The 15,618-nt window shown below is 38.7% G+C and overlaps 1 protein-coding gene across 2 annotated transcripts in view; it reads right to left on the reverse strand.

Moving 5' to 3' along the window:
• The window catches only part of MACROD2 (mono-ADP ribosylhydrolase 2), a 1,360,465-nt gene that overhangs the window by 901,943 nt on the left and 442,904 nt on the right, over positions 1-15,618 (reverse strand). The window contains exon 5 of one of the 2 annotated variants that reach the window (XM_030557957.1): positions 4,821-4,937. The exons of the other annotated variant lie outside the window; for it this stretch is intronic. Within the exon in view, the coding sequence (XP_030413817.1) occupies positions 4,821-4,937 (117 nt within the window). The remainder of the gene's footprint in view (positions 1-4,820; positions 4,938-15,618) is intronic. 2 annotated transcript variants of the gene reach the window in all.

Below are 15,618 nucleotides of genomic sequence, written 5' to 3' on the forward strand. Positions count from 1 at the left end.
AGATTTCAAATGTATCCATTTTTTTCTGTATAGTTTATCACACCCTTCTATTTACCAGCTACAAATTTAACAACAAAGCACACGCTCTTTCAAATGTCAAATTATCTCCAGGAAGTGTTTTTCAGAGTTCCCTATTTAGCAAAGCAAAATTCAACATAATGTTTTGAATGCTAAATCTTCTAAAACAGTAAGTTTTCACTATAGGCCCAATCCTACAGCATGCAGAATGCTGTGCCCGTACAGAGCCCTGTTGACTTCAGTGGGACTACTCTCAGTTAAAGATCTCTGTCTTTTTGGGATCAGGGCTGTGACGGACTCTGAAAGAGTTTAATTAGGCCAGGTGAGCCCAATCAGCCAATTAAATTGAAAATGGGAGATTTAGGCTGTGTGAAGCACACTAATTAGGAGGAAGCTCACCTGTGAAGGAATAGGCAGTGCTTCTATAGAGCCAAGAGGTTGGCAACAGTGTAGAGGAAGCCTGTAGTCTCTCTCCCTGAGATAAGGGAGAAGGAAGGGGAGATAGGAAAGGGATAGAAACCTAGGAGGAAAGGGTTACCTAGTAGACCTAAGAGAGAGGGGTGGAGAATGAAAAGCTTGGAGAAGCACGACAGGAACTAGTTCAGGGGCAAGAGCAGTAAGGAGGATGTAGCCGCAGACCTTAACTGCTCACTGTAGGGCCCTGGGCTGGAATCCAGTGTAGAGGGCAGGCCTTGGTCCCTCTACCATCCACTGCAGAGCGGTACTGCTAAGGGCAGTGAACAGGAAGATTTGCCTGAGTCACTGCAGGAGCGACTTAAGCAGGGCAGTGAGTGTGAGAACAACCTGACACTGCCAGTGCAGAAGGATTTTATGAGACTCTCCCAGAAGGGGAAATCAGAGTGTGACCTGACCAGAGGGCCAAGTCACGAAGCAGCCGTCCTGCGACTCCGTGAGCGGGAGGAGAGCAGAAACAGTGGAAGAGGAGAAAAGGGGTGCTGAACTGGGTGGACCAATCACCAGAAGTAGACATCATCCAGAGGTGAGAAGAGCACCCTGTAACAGGGACATAGACTGTGAGATCCTTGGGGCAGGTAACATGTCTAGAACAGTCTGGAATGTTGTTGCATCAATGAATAATAGTAACATCCATGTTGAATATACGGTACTGAACACTGAATAAATGTATTTAGGATTATCACTCAGCCAAGTACTGTAAGGGAGCCAAGCAACAAAAAAAAAAGATTAAAAACATGTGAATTATTAGTAACTTAATATAGTTAGTATTTAAAAAACACCAAAAGCAATGGCGATACTGCCAAGGCAACTTATAATCCATATAGTAATATCTTCCAAACAAATTACTGATACATAAGGATAATACCATCAGTGTGTAACTGGATGACTGACTTTAGGGCTCCTGTTTGGTATAGTTCCTGACACAAAAGATAGATGGGAAATAGTTTCCAACATCAAATTGTCATACTGTTATTTCAAGGCTGACATAAATTGACTTAACAATATGCAATGGCTCTCTGGCTTCGGTCTCCATGAAAACACAGTCCTGAATAGTTACCAATTCTCAAATGGATGTTTTACAATGGATAAGTAACCTTTAACAAATAGCTTCTCAAAGAACAAGGGTAAATGACACTTGGTCAAAACATATTTCAATGAAAATCTAAGAGAACCCAAGAAAATCTAATTTTGCCCTTCTGCACATATGTTGTCTATCCTTGTTTTCTTGCTGATCTGTCTGTTTGTCATTGGGTGCATATTTTCCACGACATGTTGCTATTTGAGCAAGTAAAAAATACAGTTGCAGAACTCTCATTTTGTGACATTTCAATTTCTGGACAGTTTGCTATTGCAACAACAGGTGATTAAGTGGAACACTTACCGGTACTTTTCTGTCTACATTGCTACAGGTACCATTGTATATATGTGATTTTTAACCACTCCTAAAATAAACTCTATGGCTCAGGCAGGACTTCCTTCCACAAAAACTAACAGGTTTGAATTAAAACCCATAAATTGTTGTAAAACTGACCAGGAGCGGTCATGCATTTCTCCTCAAACAAACAAAGCCCTTTCCTTTCCAGTAGTGTTTGTTGCTTTGAATTTTATATTGAATTGTTCTCATTAAAATATATGAAAGGAATTATGCACCCAGTGGTGAGTAAGTTTTATGTCTCATCCTTCCCACGTATTTTAATGAGAAAAAAAAATATCAAAATTAAACGAGCAAACCAATTAAGGAAATGTAAAACTACTCCCAAACTTTACCCATTTCCAAATCTAACACCAAACCAAACTATTTTTAAAGGTCTGAATGTGCTTTAATGTTTCTGGGCCTCTCCTCTCTCCAGTTCCCGAAGTGCCAAAATTCAATGGAAACCTGTTCTCATGAGATTTAAGATGTTGAAACAGTCTGAATAAGCATCCAAATTCTGGGATCTAAATCAAACACAACTATGAAGGTTTTTGGGTGTATTTTCATTGATGCAAAAACAGCGAGGAAATAAGGACAGACACTTGGATGGATTTTAAGCAGCAGGCCACAACATAAACACAGAGGAGGGGCACTACCCACCCATCACCCATACAGTCCTACCAGGCATTTAGTTGATTCCAGCATAGAGGTTACAGGGCTTCCACCATACAATCTGGAACTCCAGGTAGGCTCTCCTTAGCCTACCCCCTAGGACTCAGCTTGCTCTGAATCCTACCACACAAATCCCCATTGCGAGGGGACAGAGGGTGCAGAAGGGTGGGGACCTCAGCCTCTGAGGACCATAAAGTCTAAACCTATCCCATGAGCCCAAGGCCCATCACCAAATTCCCAGGTCATTTACCTCTGGGACCCGTTCATTTTATGCTTTTAACCACACTGGAAACCATACCCAAGTTGTGACGAATTTACAGCTCAGCTAAGTACCTCAGCTAGGTACTAAGTTCATTCCTACTTAAGCCACTGTAGCTTGGAGGTGCCGTGAGGAAGGAAAAACACTTCCCTGTCCTCTGCCAGTTGGCCATGAGAGAAAAAATTCCTTCCTGACCCGTAGTTCAGGAGGGTACTCTGGGCTACTGCAATAGAGTTGAAAGAGGCTCCACATGGCCCCTGCCCTAAGTTAAATCCTGCGAGCTGGGGAATGCTGGCCAGTGGGTGCCAGAGATTTCCAGGGGCTGAGGAGCTATCTGGTGTTTCTCAGCAAGTGTCTCCCTCCCTTGTTGATGGGACTGTCCCTTTCACTGTTGGCCTATCATCAAGTTCCCCTACCCACTGAGGGCTGTGGTTAGCATTTAGTGAAACCCAAGTATGAGTGCTGGTAGTAATGTTACATAAAATCATCTTATTTCAATGGGGATCGGGCACAGAAAGGGTAAGAAAGAGGTTGAGGGCTTTATAATGGCATTATATAATGAAAAGTTGATCTAAAACATAGTCTTGCCACTACTTCTAATTCTGGAATAATTAACTCAAGTTGACAGTTAAAGTGTTAACTGATTGCTTCTGGAGAGATAACATCTGTAACTGACTCTCTTTCTCTACAAACCTTCCCAGTATTTTTGGCCAAATACAACTCCACACAACTATGCCCCTATAGGTACTGCTCAGCACTTTCCATGCAGTGGAATTCACAACTTTCATGATTCATGAATTACAGATGGCAAAATCTGGCTGTAAACCTTAACAAAGGTTTCTATTTTATAGTTATCTCTGTCACTTAAATAATTACTAAGTTGGCATGTGTGTAGTGTTGTTGTGTTTTTGTTTTGTTTTTTGTTTTAATTAGGTAATTCTACTTTAGCAAAGACGATCACAAAACAACCAGGAACAAAATTTTCATTTTTGTCTAACATACTCCAGCAGGACCATGGAAACACTATGTCAAGTCTTAATACCTGCAATGTGAATTAGATTTTACAGGAAAACAGCCTATGGCAAAATCAAAGAGAAAATCTGAATATGTTTCACTAAAGCACACTCCCTGTACTGGACTGTGTGCATAACTGAGAACCTGAGGTGTCACGAGAAGATCCTCATGGTGCTTTCTTGAAATTCACATATAAGCACCTCTCTTAATAATACACATCTCTGTAAGATCCCAAATCGATAATACTTTCTGCTTTTATACAATCTTAAATAATATTGAATCTTATTGTAACACACCATTAATACCCTGATGTTTATTTTTCCAAGTTTGGCTCAACCTCTACATAACAAGGTCAAATAACCTTCTACCTTTTTAAACAGAATGGGAATTTTAACAATCCCACATTCAAAGCGCAAAAACATTCCAGCACTGAAAATTGCATTCCACTGAAAGCTAAAGTGTGACAGATGCCTTCACAGTAATTGCCAATCAGCCTCTACACAGCAGCTGAAAACACAATACATCACTTTGATCTCCTCAGCTCTCAATCTATTCACAATCAAGAAATCTGCGTGACGAATATGAAATCTGCATCATTTCCAAAAACTGTCTCCATGGAACTTAAATATGATAACGTACACTTTGTTCCTAGTCTAAGTTATTTCAGATCCTCAGACTACCTACCATATATATAACAGTATACTATACCTTGTAAAATATGTAAGATAAAACATGCATTGTGTTTGTAGAATACATTTATTTCCACTACGTAGCACAGCTGAAATAATTATTTTTAAAAGTTTACATTGTTGCAAGGGTGGGAGAGGAAGACATTGTCACAAAACATGCTTAATGAAATCACTGCTAATTTTCTAAGTTAATAGTTGAATTAGACTTCATGGGTGAGGGAAAAATGTGAAAAGTTTTGTCTGTTTAAAAAAAAAATGTGTGAAGAAGTTGACTTACATTTGGCAGGCAGGTCATATCCACATGTAATTTTAGCTTGTCCAGTCTCACAGCCACACAAGTTGCGACATTCAGCAACTAGGCAGGGCCCAGCAGCTCTGTGTATACAACCATCCACTAAAAAAACAAAACAAATTGATTAAATGTTAACTAGTATGATATATGTTCATATGGGTATGTGGATACAGACAGATATTTACTGCAGATTTAACATGTACAGTGTGTGTATGAATACATACCCATGAGGGTATGTATATTTATTACACATGTGTACAGGTGTACAATAATATTTCTGCATAATAAAACATTCTTGGCCAACAACACTTAATATTCAGTCAGCCAGCTGTTGAGTGGGAAAGAAAATGCAGTAGAAAAAGCAAAGCATATTTCAAAATGTTATTACTGCTATTTATAAAAAGAGTAGAAGGAACATCTAGCCAAGGCTCTAGGCCACAAGTTACAAAAACAAAAGTCGATTAACCATAGCTCATCAAACTCCCCTCTACTGCTCACATCTGATTTCTCTTATATTATATAGACCATTCAATCTCACTGGACTACTCAGTACCTGCATAACATAAAATCCCAAGAAGTAATGTTCATCAATTTAAAAATTACAATAGCTATCTTGTTTTGGTACTTTTTTACATTTGTGCAATACTCAAAAGTTAATTAAATCATAATTACAGAAGATTGCAATAGCAACTAAGTATGTAAGAAAACTAGTACAGTTCATGGATCTCATTGCCCCCAAGAGTCAGCAATAAGAATCTCAGCAGTAGCAGAGTAGTAAAAATACAGGCAAAGCATTTTTGCCATCTCAACAAGCAATCAAAGAAATCACATTGTAATTAGCAAACAGAGTACAGGAAAAGACAGTATAAAATAAGGGAAACATTAACTGAATCAAAGAAGTAATTGCCATGTGCCATTAAGTAAGCAGCAGTGTCAAAGTCCCATCAAAAGAAAACTGTAGAGCCACCATTGCTGGGGAAATGTTTCCTATTTAGGTTCAGATGTGATGTTAACACAAAAAAATAAAATAAAAGCAGAATAAGCAAAAATATCAAGGCTGGAGGTGTATGCATATTTATGCACACAAAGTAAAACCATATATAATATGTACTATGCAGTTGTTGCGTTCAGATGTAACCAGTTAAAAGTTTAAGGGTCTCAGGGACAGCAGGTTTGGGGGCACTGTTCTATGCAATGATGAAGAGCAAAATACGAACAGGATTTCAAGAACTTGCACGGGAGATGTAGACATTCTATTCTCTGTGCAGTTCTCAGAGCTTCCCGCATGGTGGCATACGGTGGAATGGCAGGGCTAGATTGGATGGATGTGTCATGGTGCAGAGCCACTGACTGTTCATCGTTCAACCCCTTGAAGTCAGATACAAGAGCTTGGGGAACTCCTGAAACCCTGATTGGAAGTTTTCTTCCCCAGCCCTTCCCTGCTAGGATACACTGTGTATTCAGAAGGTTTGTACAGAGTATGGACTTGGTACTCATGGTGTTGAACATCTCCATAAGGTGCTGAATGCCCACATCATCAATGAAGTTAAATCAAGTTGAGGGCACTTAATATCTTTGCAAGACTGACCCCTTATTGCATTTAGAAATTCAATTGCTCTCTTTGATGTGCTTTATGCCTCTGCCATTATTCACACAGCCCCAATAAAATTGTATAAATGATTTCTTTTAATCCATCCTGAACATATGCCATTACATTTCCAACACGTCATTCTGAAGAGTTTTATACTAATCAGTGAGAGAGAATTCAAGAATTCTGTTTTGTAACATTTCTACTGAAATTTTCTGCACTTGTCTCATTCAAAACAATATCTATAAAATGTGTGTCATAAAGACCTCCAGCCATAAGCAAGTCATGTGCTACTTATCATAATACTGGGTAATTACTGCTCCATTGTCCAGCTATTTTGGAAAAAGGACAGGGGACACTGGATTTAGTTTAATTAGGTTGCAACTTTATTCTTAAATGTCTGGGCATAACCGGCAGATAAAACTGCAGGTAATTCTATAATCCTTTCAATATATATCTATGGGGGGCTTCTATCAGTCCTCCCCCTTACCCATCCAGGTCCCCAGCCAAACCACTGCTGGGACCTCACCAGCCCCCCTACTTGAATGAAGATCATTGGGAGTCTATATAGGAGGGGGTATTGGCTCCCCCCCCTTAATCATAAGGGCCTTGAAACCCTCGTTTATGCTCCTTTAAAGAGTATTTCCTTTAAATCCTTTACCAGTCCATTGTATCTGGTCACTGTATCCCTTCTCTACGCTGCACTGGACATCCGCCCCACATTTACAAAATGAGCTTATCATAGCCTAAATCCTGTTTGACGTTTGCCCCAGCTAAGCAATTACTACTGCTGCATTAAAATCATCATGCTGAGTGGAAAGTGTGAATAATGCAAAACATCATTTTACAATTAGATGTAGGTCTATCTTTAGCCAAAAAAAATTCTGTAAGATTAAAAATAAAGTGTGATAATCCTCATTGCAAAAAATATATGCAATGAAATCTACTACCAAAATGAGAACACACACTGACTGCATAATATAAAATATCTAGCAAAGACAGGAGTGGCTTGGCAAATTTGAATGTGATACTTCAGTTGCTGTTAAAACACGTCTTAGCTATTTTAATTCAGAAATCATGTACAGGGAGTGCATAGAAGATATATATGAGATATTTCATTTTCCCTAGGAGCGTGCTGACTGGCAATGCAAGCTGGAGTGAAGTAAGCATTGTTAGCATAATTTAATCAAAATTACAGATAATGGTGAAAAGTCAGGAGGGAAAAAGATGGCCAAAGATATACTGTTATTGTATAGAGATGGAGGAAGAAATGTACATGATAATATTGGCATACTGCCATATTACTTTTTTTTATAAAAAGATGAAGACTCTTCAACCTATTGATTTAAGACATTTCAGCTGTATGATCAGTTTGATCTATAATTGATCTGCAGTTCTGGAACAGATTTGTTTCATTCGTTTGGAAAATATTAACCATTCACCACTGTTTCTCTCCGAGAATCCTTGTATACAACTAATTGTAAAAACCCAGATAATTAGGATAAAATCTGATCTAATTTGTATCGTGTGGCAAAGATTAATTATTCTTAATTAATTAATTTCTTCTAACATTGAACAAATGCTTCATTAGAATAAGGAGAACGGTGTTATTCTGAAAACTATTCTGTCTTTTTCTCTGCTTCACTGGTGAGCTTCTGCACAGAACCTTCCTTAGGCACCTCCAGTTGGCTTCCTACTACAGAATTAAGGAAACAATGCACATAATGATACCAAATGCCTTTGTAAAGCACTTGGCAATCTATGGATGAAAAGTGCTAAGTAAGAGCTAGGTATTATAATCCAGACCCATAATCCCCAAATTATCATACAGATGAAGAAAGTCCTACAGATCAAATTGTCAGCTGTATGTGACAAGAAAGCATACAAGAGTCAAAAGGATGGAACCTCTCAGAAATGTAAGCTGCATGTTGGACCTGGATTCTGGCATAATGACATCTACTTACACTTCATTTTTTGTTTGCTTGTTTCAACAGAAATGATTTGCCAAAAATTGTTAAAAAAATTACTAAATGTTTCAGTCCAACCAATCTGAATTTCCAGGTAGACATCACAGGACTGTCCCATCTCTGAGATGGAATGAGTAGTTTGTAGTAGACAAGGCAATGTTTTGGTTATCAGCATGACTGTTGAAATGACCTAAACATGTCACCTTCCTCTATAGCCATGAACTAATTTTCATGTCACGAATTCAGATTTGACTCTATACTTTAAATAGTTAATGTCTGTACAAAACTTTGAACATATAAAGCACAATAAAAACCAATATTTTTTTTAAAAAGTATCGCCCCTCTATTTTTCATTTAAAAATATTAGCAATCCCATCACAACCTCTATAATTTAGAACTCACAAGAGACAGTTTTCTTTTTCTTAACGTTCCTGGAGAAGTAGTTAACTAAGAAAAACCTCTTCTCAGTGCTAACAGATCAATGTGATGGAAAGCACAACAAGGAAGTAAACTGTTTATTTTATTATTGATTGAAAATCGCTGCTTAAGAGAAGACACAAAGGCAAAATTATTTTGTAATGGAATTTTGTTTTCAGGCTTTTGAAAGTGTATTAAAACAATGAAGTTTAAAAAACACCTATAAAATGCTGTCATCAGTGGCCTGATGTAAAGAACAATATAAATTTAACATTTCACTCATGAATTATTTTTACAGTAGCTGTATGCTAAAACTTTATCTGCTCTTTGGAATTAAGTGGTTAAAATTATACAGCAAACACTAGACAATTTACTGAGGTACAATGTAGGATAAATGTATTTACAGAAAATCTCTTAAAGCTGCAAATGAAGCAAAACCATAGAAAATGCAGAATTAAAGGTGCCATGGGATGCTGTTTAAAAACAAAAACAAAAAAACAAAAACCTCAGCAGATCTAGCCTCGCAATGCAGATGGTAATAAAAAATGGTAAGGTAATCAAACATAACAGTAAAACAACACAAAACTCAGGGGAACAACTCAGACTTCTTTTCTGACCTTGTATATTGAAGTCTGGATGAGCTGGAACTCACTGTATAAACAACATAACCAGTGATGATATATAACATATTTTAAAAAGCTACACATTATTTTCCCCCAACTCTTGCTTTTCAGTTTCTTTCCCAGATTAACATTTGTCTTTATCAGGAAATTCACAAGATGTAATTAGAAAAGTTACTTGTAGGTGTTGTGTCTGTCACGCAATACTGTTTTCCCACATGAACATTGAGACTGAATATAAATTAATATAAATGGATGCTTTAATGATTATATCAGATGTAGTCAGAAGGAGGGGCAGTAGGGAGTTGTTTTGGCAAGTTTATAACACACTCGTAGTGCAATCAGAACTAGTGTTCACTACAGAACTCCTTAGGGGAAAAGGGCCATATGGAAACTGAAAAAGAAATGATCCCAGTTAGACAAACTGGCAAAGCATGTCTGGGAAGTTCATCAGCATCAGAGTGAACAACAGAAGCTGACTACTATACAAAAATTATTTCCTAACATTGATCATTTTAATTCCCATTGACCAGCCCAGAATGATTCAGAAGATGAGAAAAGATGAGAAAACGAAAGGACCAAAACCACAATTAAAACTGAGACTGTCCGAAACAGGCTAGATTTTAACATATAGGATCCAATTCTCCTCCTTCACACAACTCCACTGAACTCCATGGTGTTACACAGGTGGTAACTGAAATGAGAATTTTACCTATAATCTTATATTAAAAGAACCTTCATATGAGATGTTACCACAATGCCACTGTCACTTAGCTGTACCTGGAATTTACTGGGACAATGACAACTGGGCACCAAAGAGAGCTATTTACCAATGCTGCAAGGGATTTCACTGAGTCAAGTCAGAAGCAGGAGCAATAATTAATGATTGAAGAAGACAAGACTCATTAGAGCACATCAAGCAGGGGAAGTCAGCAATTTAGGGAACCCGGACAGCAAAGGGAGACATCAGGCAGAGAAAGCGGATATAACCATATAGGGGGAAAAGGCCCAGAAACAACAACTTTCTATATAGCGGAAGAATAAGTGCAAGAAGTGGATTTGTTTCAAGAAGCTGACTTTTGCTTGGGCAAGCTACTAGTTTGTTTGAACATTCCATATCCATGGCCACCTTCAGTGGAGTCCACTGTACCTCAAGATGTATCTTGTTAAAAGTATAACTTAGCCAGGAGGCAAGTCAATTAAATTGGACAAAAAATTGTTTAAAATGGAATGGTATGGTTAATATGGATTTTATGTTTGTAAATTACAGTTAATATAAAGTCTCTATAGTATTTAGAAACAAGAAAACATTGTGATATTATATTAATTATACCATTAATTTTATTTCTCTTTAGTTTAAGCTGCTTGGAACATTATACAATAGTTCAGAATGAGCCCAACCCTGTTTGCAAATCAGTCAATGGCAAAACTTCCACTGATTTCAACAGAAGGGCCCAATATATTAAACATATGTTCACTAATAAAAATACTACAACAACATTATCCTCTAACGTAACAGCCAGGAAAGCAAATATAGGAGGAGTGCATGAGGGGAAGGGAAAAATAAGTTTGGGGTAAAACTGGGAGAGCTTGACTGAGATAGATGTCAAGGAGAAACAAGTGCCCCACCATAGGAGCCACTAGCTGCTGCCATGAGTGATGGTGGAATCCCTAAAAGATAAGCAGTGTCAGAACAAAGATGCCAGTCAAGACGTGACTTAAGGAGATAGTCTATAATAAAAACACCATTAAGCACATTAATTAACTGAAGATTTGTAATCAATGCATCCATTTTAAGGGCCTCCAACATAATTACTACTAAACATTTTGTACTAACTTAGTACTTTCCATCCAGGGATCTCAAGCTGTATAGACACAAACTACTTAAAGGGGGGAGGGATAGCTCAGTGGTTTGAGCATTAGCCTGCTAAACCCAGGCTTGTGAGTTCAATCCTTGAGGGGGCCACTTTAGGATCTGGAGCAAAATCAGTACTTGGGCCTGCTAGTGAAGGCAGGGAGCTGGAGTCAATGACCTTTCAAGGTCCCTTCCAGTTCTAGGAGATAGGTATATTATCATTATTAGCTATTTTGTGAAGTAATATCTTCATTTTACAGACTGAGAAACTGAGGCACAGTTACCCCAATTCAGCAAGGTACTTAGCAGAATGGGAGACGAAGGATTTTCCAGTGTGCGTGTACCTCAATCCATGCTCTTATCCTTTAGAGGTGCTGGATCAGTGGAGTCAAGCCAACAAGAGCTGTGAGTGGTTAGCACCTCTGAAACTCAGGCCACTATTTAGGTGCCTCACTGTGGATTTTAAGTGCCTGTGTTTCAAAATGTGACTTGCCCAAGGTCACACAAAAATCTTAACTGAAGCGCTGTACTGCAGATACGCTAAGCCGAAGGGAGAGCGCTCTCCCATCAACTTAATTACTCCAGCCCCCCACAAGCGGCAGTAGCTATGTTGGTGGGAGAAGCTCTCCAGCTGACATAGTGCTGTCCACACTGGTGCTTAGGTTGGTGTAACTTATTCACACCACTCAGTGACATAATTTATACTAATGTAAGCTGTAGTGTGTACAGAACCTTAGTTGACAAATTCACCAGTAATGTCCTGAGTGTACTTTGACCTGTTTTCTTGCTGATTTACATTACCACCATTTGGTTATGTTGGACAGCTTTTATGAATGAACATCAGCTGTAGCTTTGTTGACCTGAAAGGACAGGAAGATGATCACTTGATAGATAATGCCATCTCAAAAAAATATATAGATAGAAGGATAAATCATTCTGGGATACCAGTCTCCCACATTATTAACTGTGTATATATAAAAGTGAACACATATGATATTGTAATCAGTTGGCTTGTTTGTAGTAATTCATATTATAGTAGCCTAAGAGGGTTATTCTACCCTTATTACATGTTGGTAATTAACATTACTATGTGCACACTAAGGAAAATAATGAGGAGTCTGGTGGCACCTTAAAGACTAACACATTTATTTGGGCACAAGCTTCTTCAGATGCATGGAGTGCAAATTACAAACACCACTGTAGGACCCAAACACACCAGCCACACCATCAGAGGCTCATTTACTTGCACATCTACTAATGTGACATATGCCATCATGTGCCAGCAATGTCCTTCTGCCATGTACATTAGCCAATCTGGACAGCCTCTGTGTAAAAGGATAAATGGACACAAATCAGAGATCAGTAACAGTAACATACAAAAGCCAGCAGGAGAAAACTTCAATCTACCTGGACACTCAATAATAGATTTAAAAGTGGCCATTCTTCAACCAAAAAAACCCTTCAAAAACAGACTTCAGAGAGAAATTGCAGAACTACAATTTATTTCCAAACTTAACACCATCAGTTTGTGCTTGAACAGGGACTGGGAGTGGCTGGCTCACTACAAAAGCAATTTTCCCTCTCTTGGTATTGACATCTCCTCATCAATTATTGGGAGCGGACGACATCCACTCTGACTGAATTGGCCTTGTCAAGACTGGTTCTCCACTTGTAAGGTAACTCCCTTCTCTTCACGTGCCAATATATATTTATGCCTGTATCTGTAATTTTCCCTCCATGCATCTGAAGAAGTGGGTTTTTTACCCATGAAAGCTTATGCCCAAATATATCTCTTTAAGGTGGCACCAGATTCCTTGTTGTTTTTGTGGATACAGACTAAGATGGCTACCCCTCTGATACTAAGGAAAATAGATCCCTCTCCTTTCACATTTTGACTGGTGAGTTTTTGTTATATTAAGAAAATGTTTTTCCATATCAAGGATATGGGGAAATTTACAATACATGCAAAAATGGAAAAGCTGTCCTGCAGTGCCAGAGATCAATATGCTAACTTATTTGAAAGAAAAGCAGTGTTCCACACAAAAAGCATTTGTTTCATCTGCCCCTTGGGGGAGGCATGTTTTTTGGTCCCAATGCTGTACATCCAAATATGTAGACAGAGGTATAATGTCAACTAAATTCACACTTTCATCAACCCATTCAAACAACATAAGGGCTCAGTGAAACATGGGTCTTGTAAACTGGTATGAATGTCACACTTTTGGCAGTAAAAAACAACTAGGAAACACTCCAGTTGAATCTTTCAATATTCTTCCCCTTCCAAGAACCTGACATTAAGACATGTGTGCAAGAATCACATTCTTCCTTTAACTGTCCAGACACCTGACATTTCATTTTCTCTTACAAATGAGAATATCGGGCAGTCAAGACCTTAAAAATATTGCATCCATCACAACAAGAAAAACAAGATGTAAGGACCAAAAGTCTCAACTTTGTTTCACTGTTGCAATGCTTTTTATGTTTTTCTGGAGACTGATTCCAGTCAGAATTCTCAGCATTGTAAAGAGATTCCTGTTCTGTAAAACTGACAGGTCTTGGTCCCTAGTCTGATGCACTGCTACAGACTAGGGATCAAGTGGCTAGGCAGCAGTTCTGCAGAAAAGGACCTAGGGGTTACAGTGGATGAGAAGCTGGATATACTTAACAGTGTGCCCTTGTTGCCAAGAAGGCTAACGGCATTTCGGGCTGTATAAGTAGGAGCATTGCCAGCACATTGAAGGATGTGATCATTCCCCTCTATTCGGCATTGGTGAGGCCTCATCTGGAGTCCTGTGTCCAGTTTTGGGCCCCACACTACAAGAAGGAAGTAGAAAAACTGGAAAGAGTCCAGCAGAGGGCAACAAAAATGCTTAGGGGGCTGGAGCACATGATTTATGAGGAGAGGGTGAGGGAACTGGGATTATTTAGTCTGCAGAAAAGAAGAATGAGGGGGGATTTGATAGCTGCTTTCAACTACCTGAAAGAGTACCATCCAAAGAGGATGGATCTAGACTGTTTTCAATGATACCAGATGACAGAACAAGGAGTGATGATCTCAAGTTGCAGTGAGGGAGGTTTAGGTTGGATATTAGGAAAAACTTTTTTACTAAGAGGGTAGTGAAGCACTGGAATGGGTTGCCTAGGGAGGTGGTGGAATCTCCTTCCTTAGAGGTTTTTAAGGTCAGGATTCACAAAGCCCTGGCTGGGGTGATTTAGTTGGGGATTGATCCTGCTTTGAGGAGGGGGTTGGACTAGATCACCTCCTGAGGTCCCTTCCAACCCTGATAGTCTATGATTCTATGATAAAGGATACATCACAGCATGTAACCTGCAATCAAGACAAAGGACTCCCTCTTGCCCACCAAGCCAAAATTTTACTTTGGAATGAATCATACATAAGTACCTAATGTTCCTGTAGAAAGGCAGGGAGTTTGATGAACTGTGATGGATAGAATATCTGTCCTATCTAGTTTAAGGAGGAAAACTGTTAGTTAAGTTTCAGCATGCATTTAAAAATTTGTGGCAGTAAATGCAGTTTTGTTTTAAATTAAATTATTGTTTAGGCAGATGGTGGCTGGGATTTGCATTTTTCATTCCACCACACGTATCCCTCCATCTCCATTCAATTTAGATACCAGTAGTACATTCTGTTTCAATAGTGTCTTTCCTTTGGAATGAGCTTCAGAGGAGCACTCTCAGAAGGAGCATGTCTATTTATCTTCATGTACAAATTCTGGACCCTAACTATCTATTGGCAAAAATACAACATTCACACAAAACCTCATTTGCTGTCACATCCTTAATATTTAAGTAAGTAATAGAGGACACTTCCTGTTTACTGAGGCGTTAATCATATGGCAGGATGAATGAATTCAATGGTCTTTGCGGCTTGTTAACCTATCATATATTTCCAAGTTAACAAGAATCACCATCAAGTTCATCTACAGAAATGTTAAATTAAATATTTAAATTCTAAACAAAAGATGAAAAAATTGAAAACCCCCAAACGGGCAGCATTAAAAGAATGAACTGAGGAGAGGGGGAAGGCAGACAGGCTTCTCTCCTAGGTTCTGATGCTACACAAATGCAGAATAGGAACATCTTTCAAATGTATAGAAGCTTACACATCTCTGTCACCCACTGCCAGCCAGGTCTTCTGACCACACCACCAGTGTGAACACAAATATATTGCAGTTAGTTTGACAGGAGTTCTGCTCACCTGCAAGAAGTGAAGAGAGTGTCAGCAGGGAAACAAAAGGTGGGGTGAGTGTTTTGTATTGTTTTAAATACTTTCCCTACTCACTGTTAGATAGCACCATTTTCTTTTACTTTTTGG

This window comes from Gopherus evgoodei, chromosome 3 (assembly GCF_007399415.2).
Source record: "Gopherus evgoodei ecotype Sinaloan lineage chromosome 3, rGopEvg1_v1.p, whole genome shotgun sequence".
NCBI classification, from domain to species: domain Eukaryota; kingdom Metazoa; phylum Chordata; order Testudines; family Testudinidae; genus Gopherus; species Gopherus evgoodei.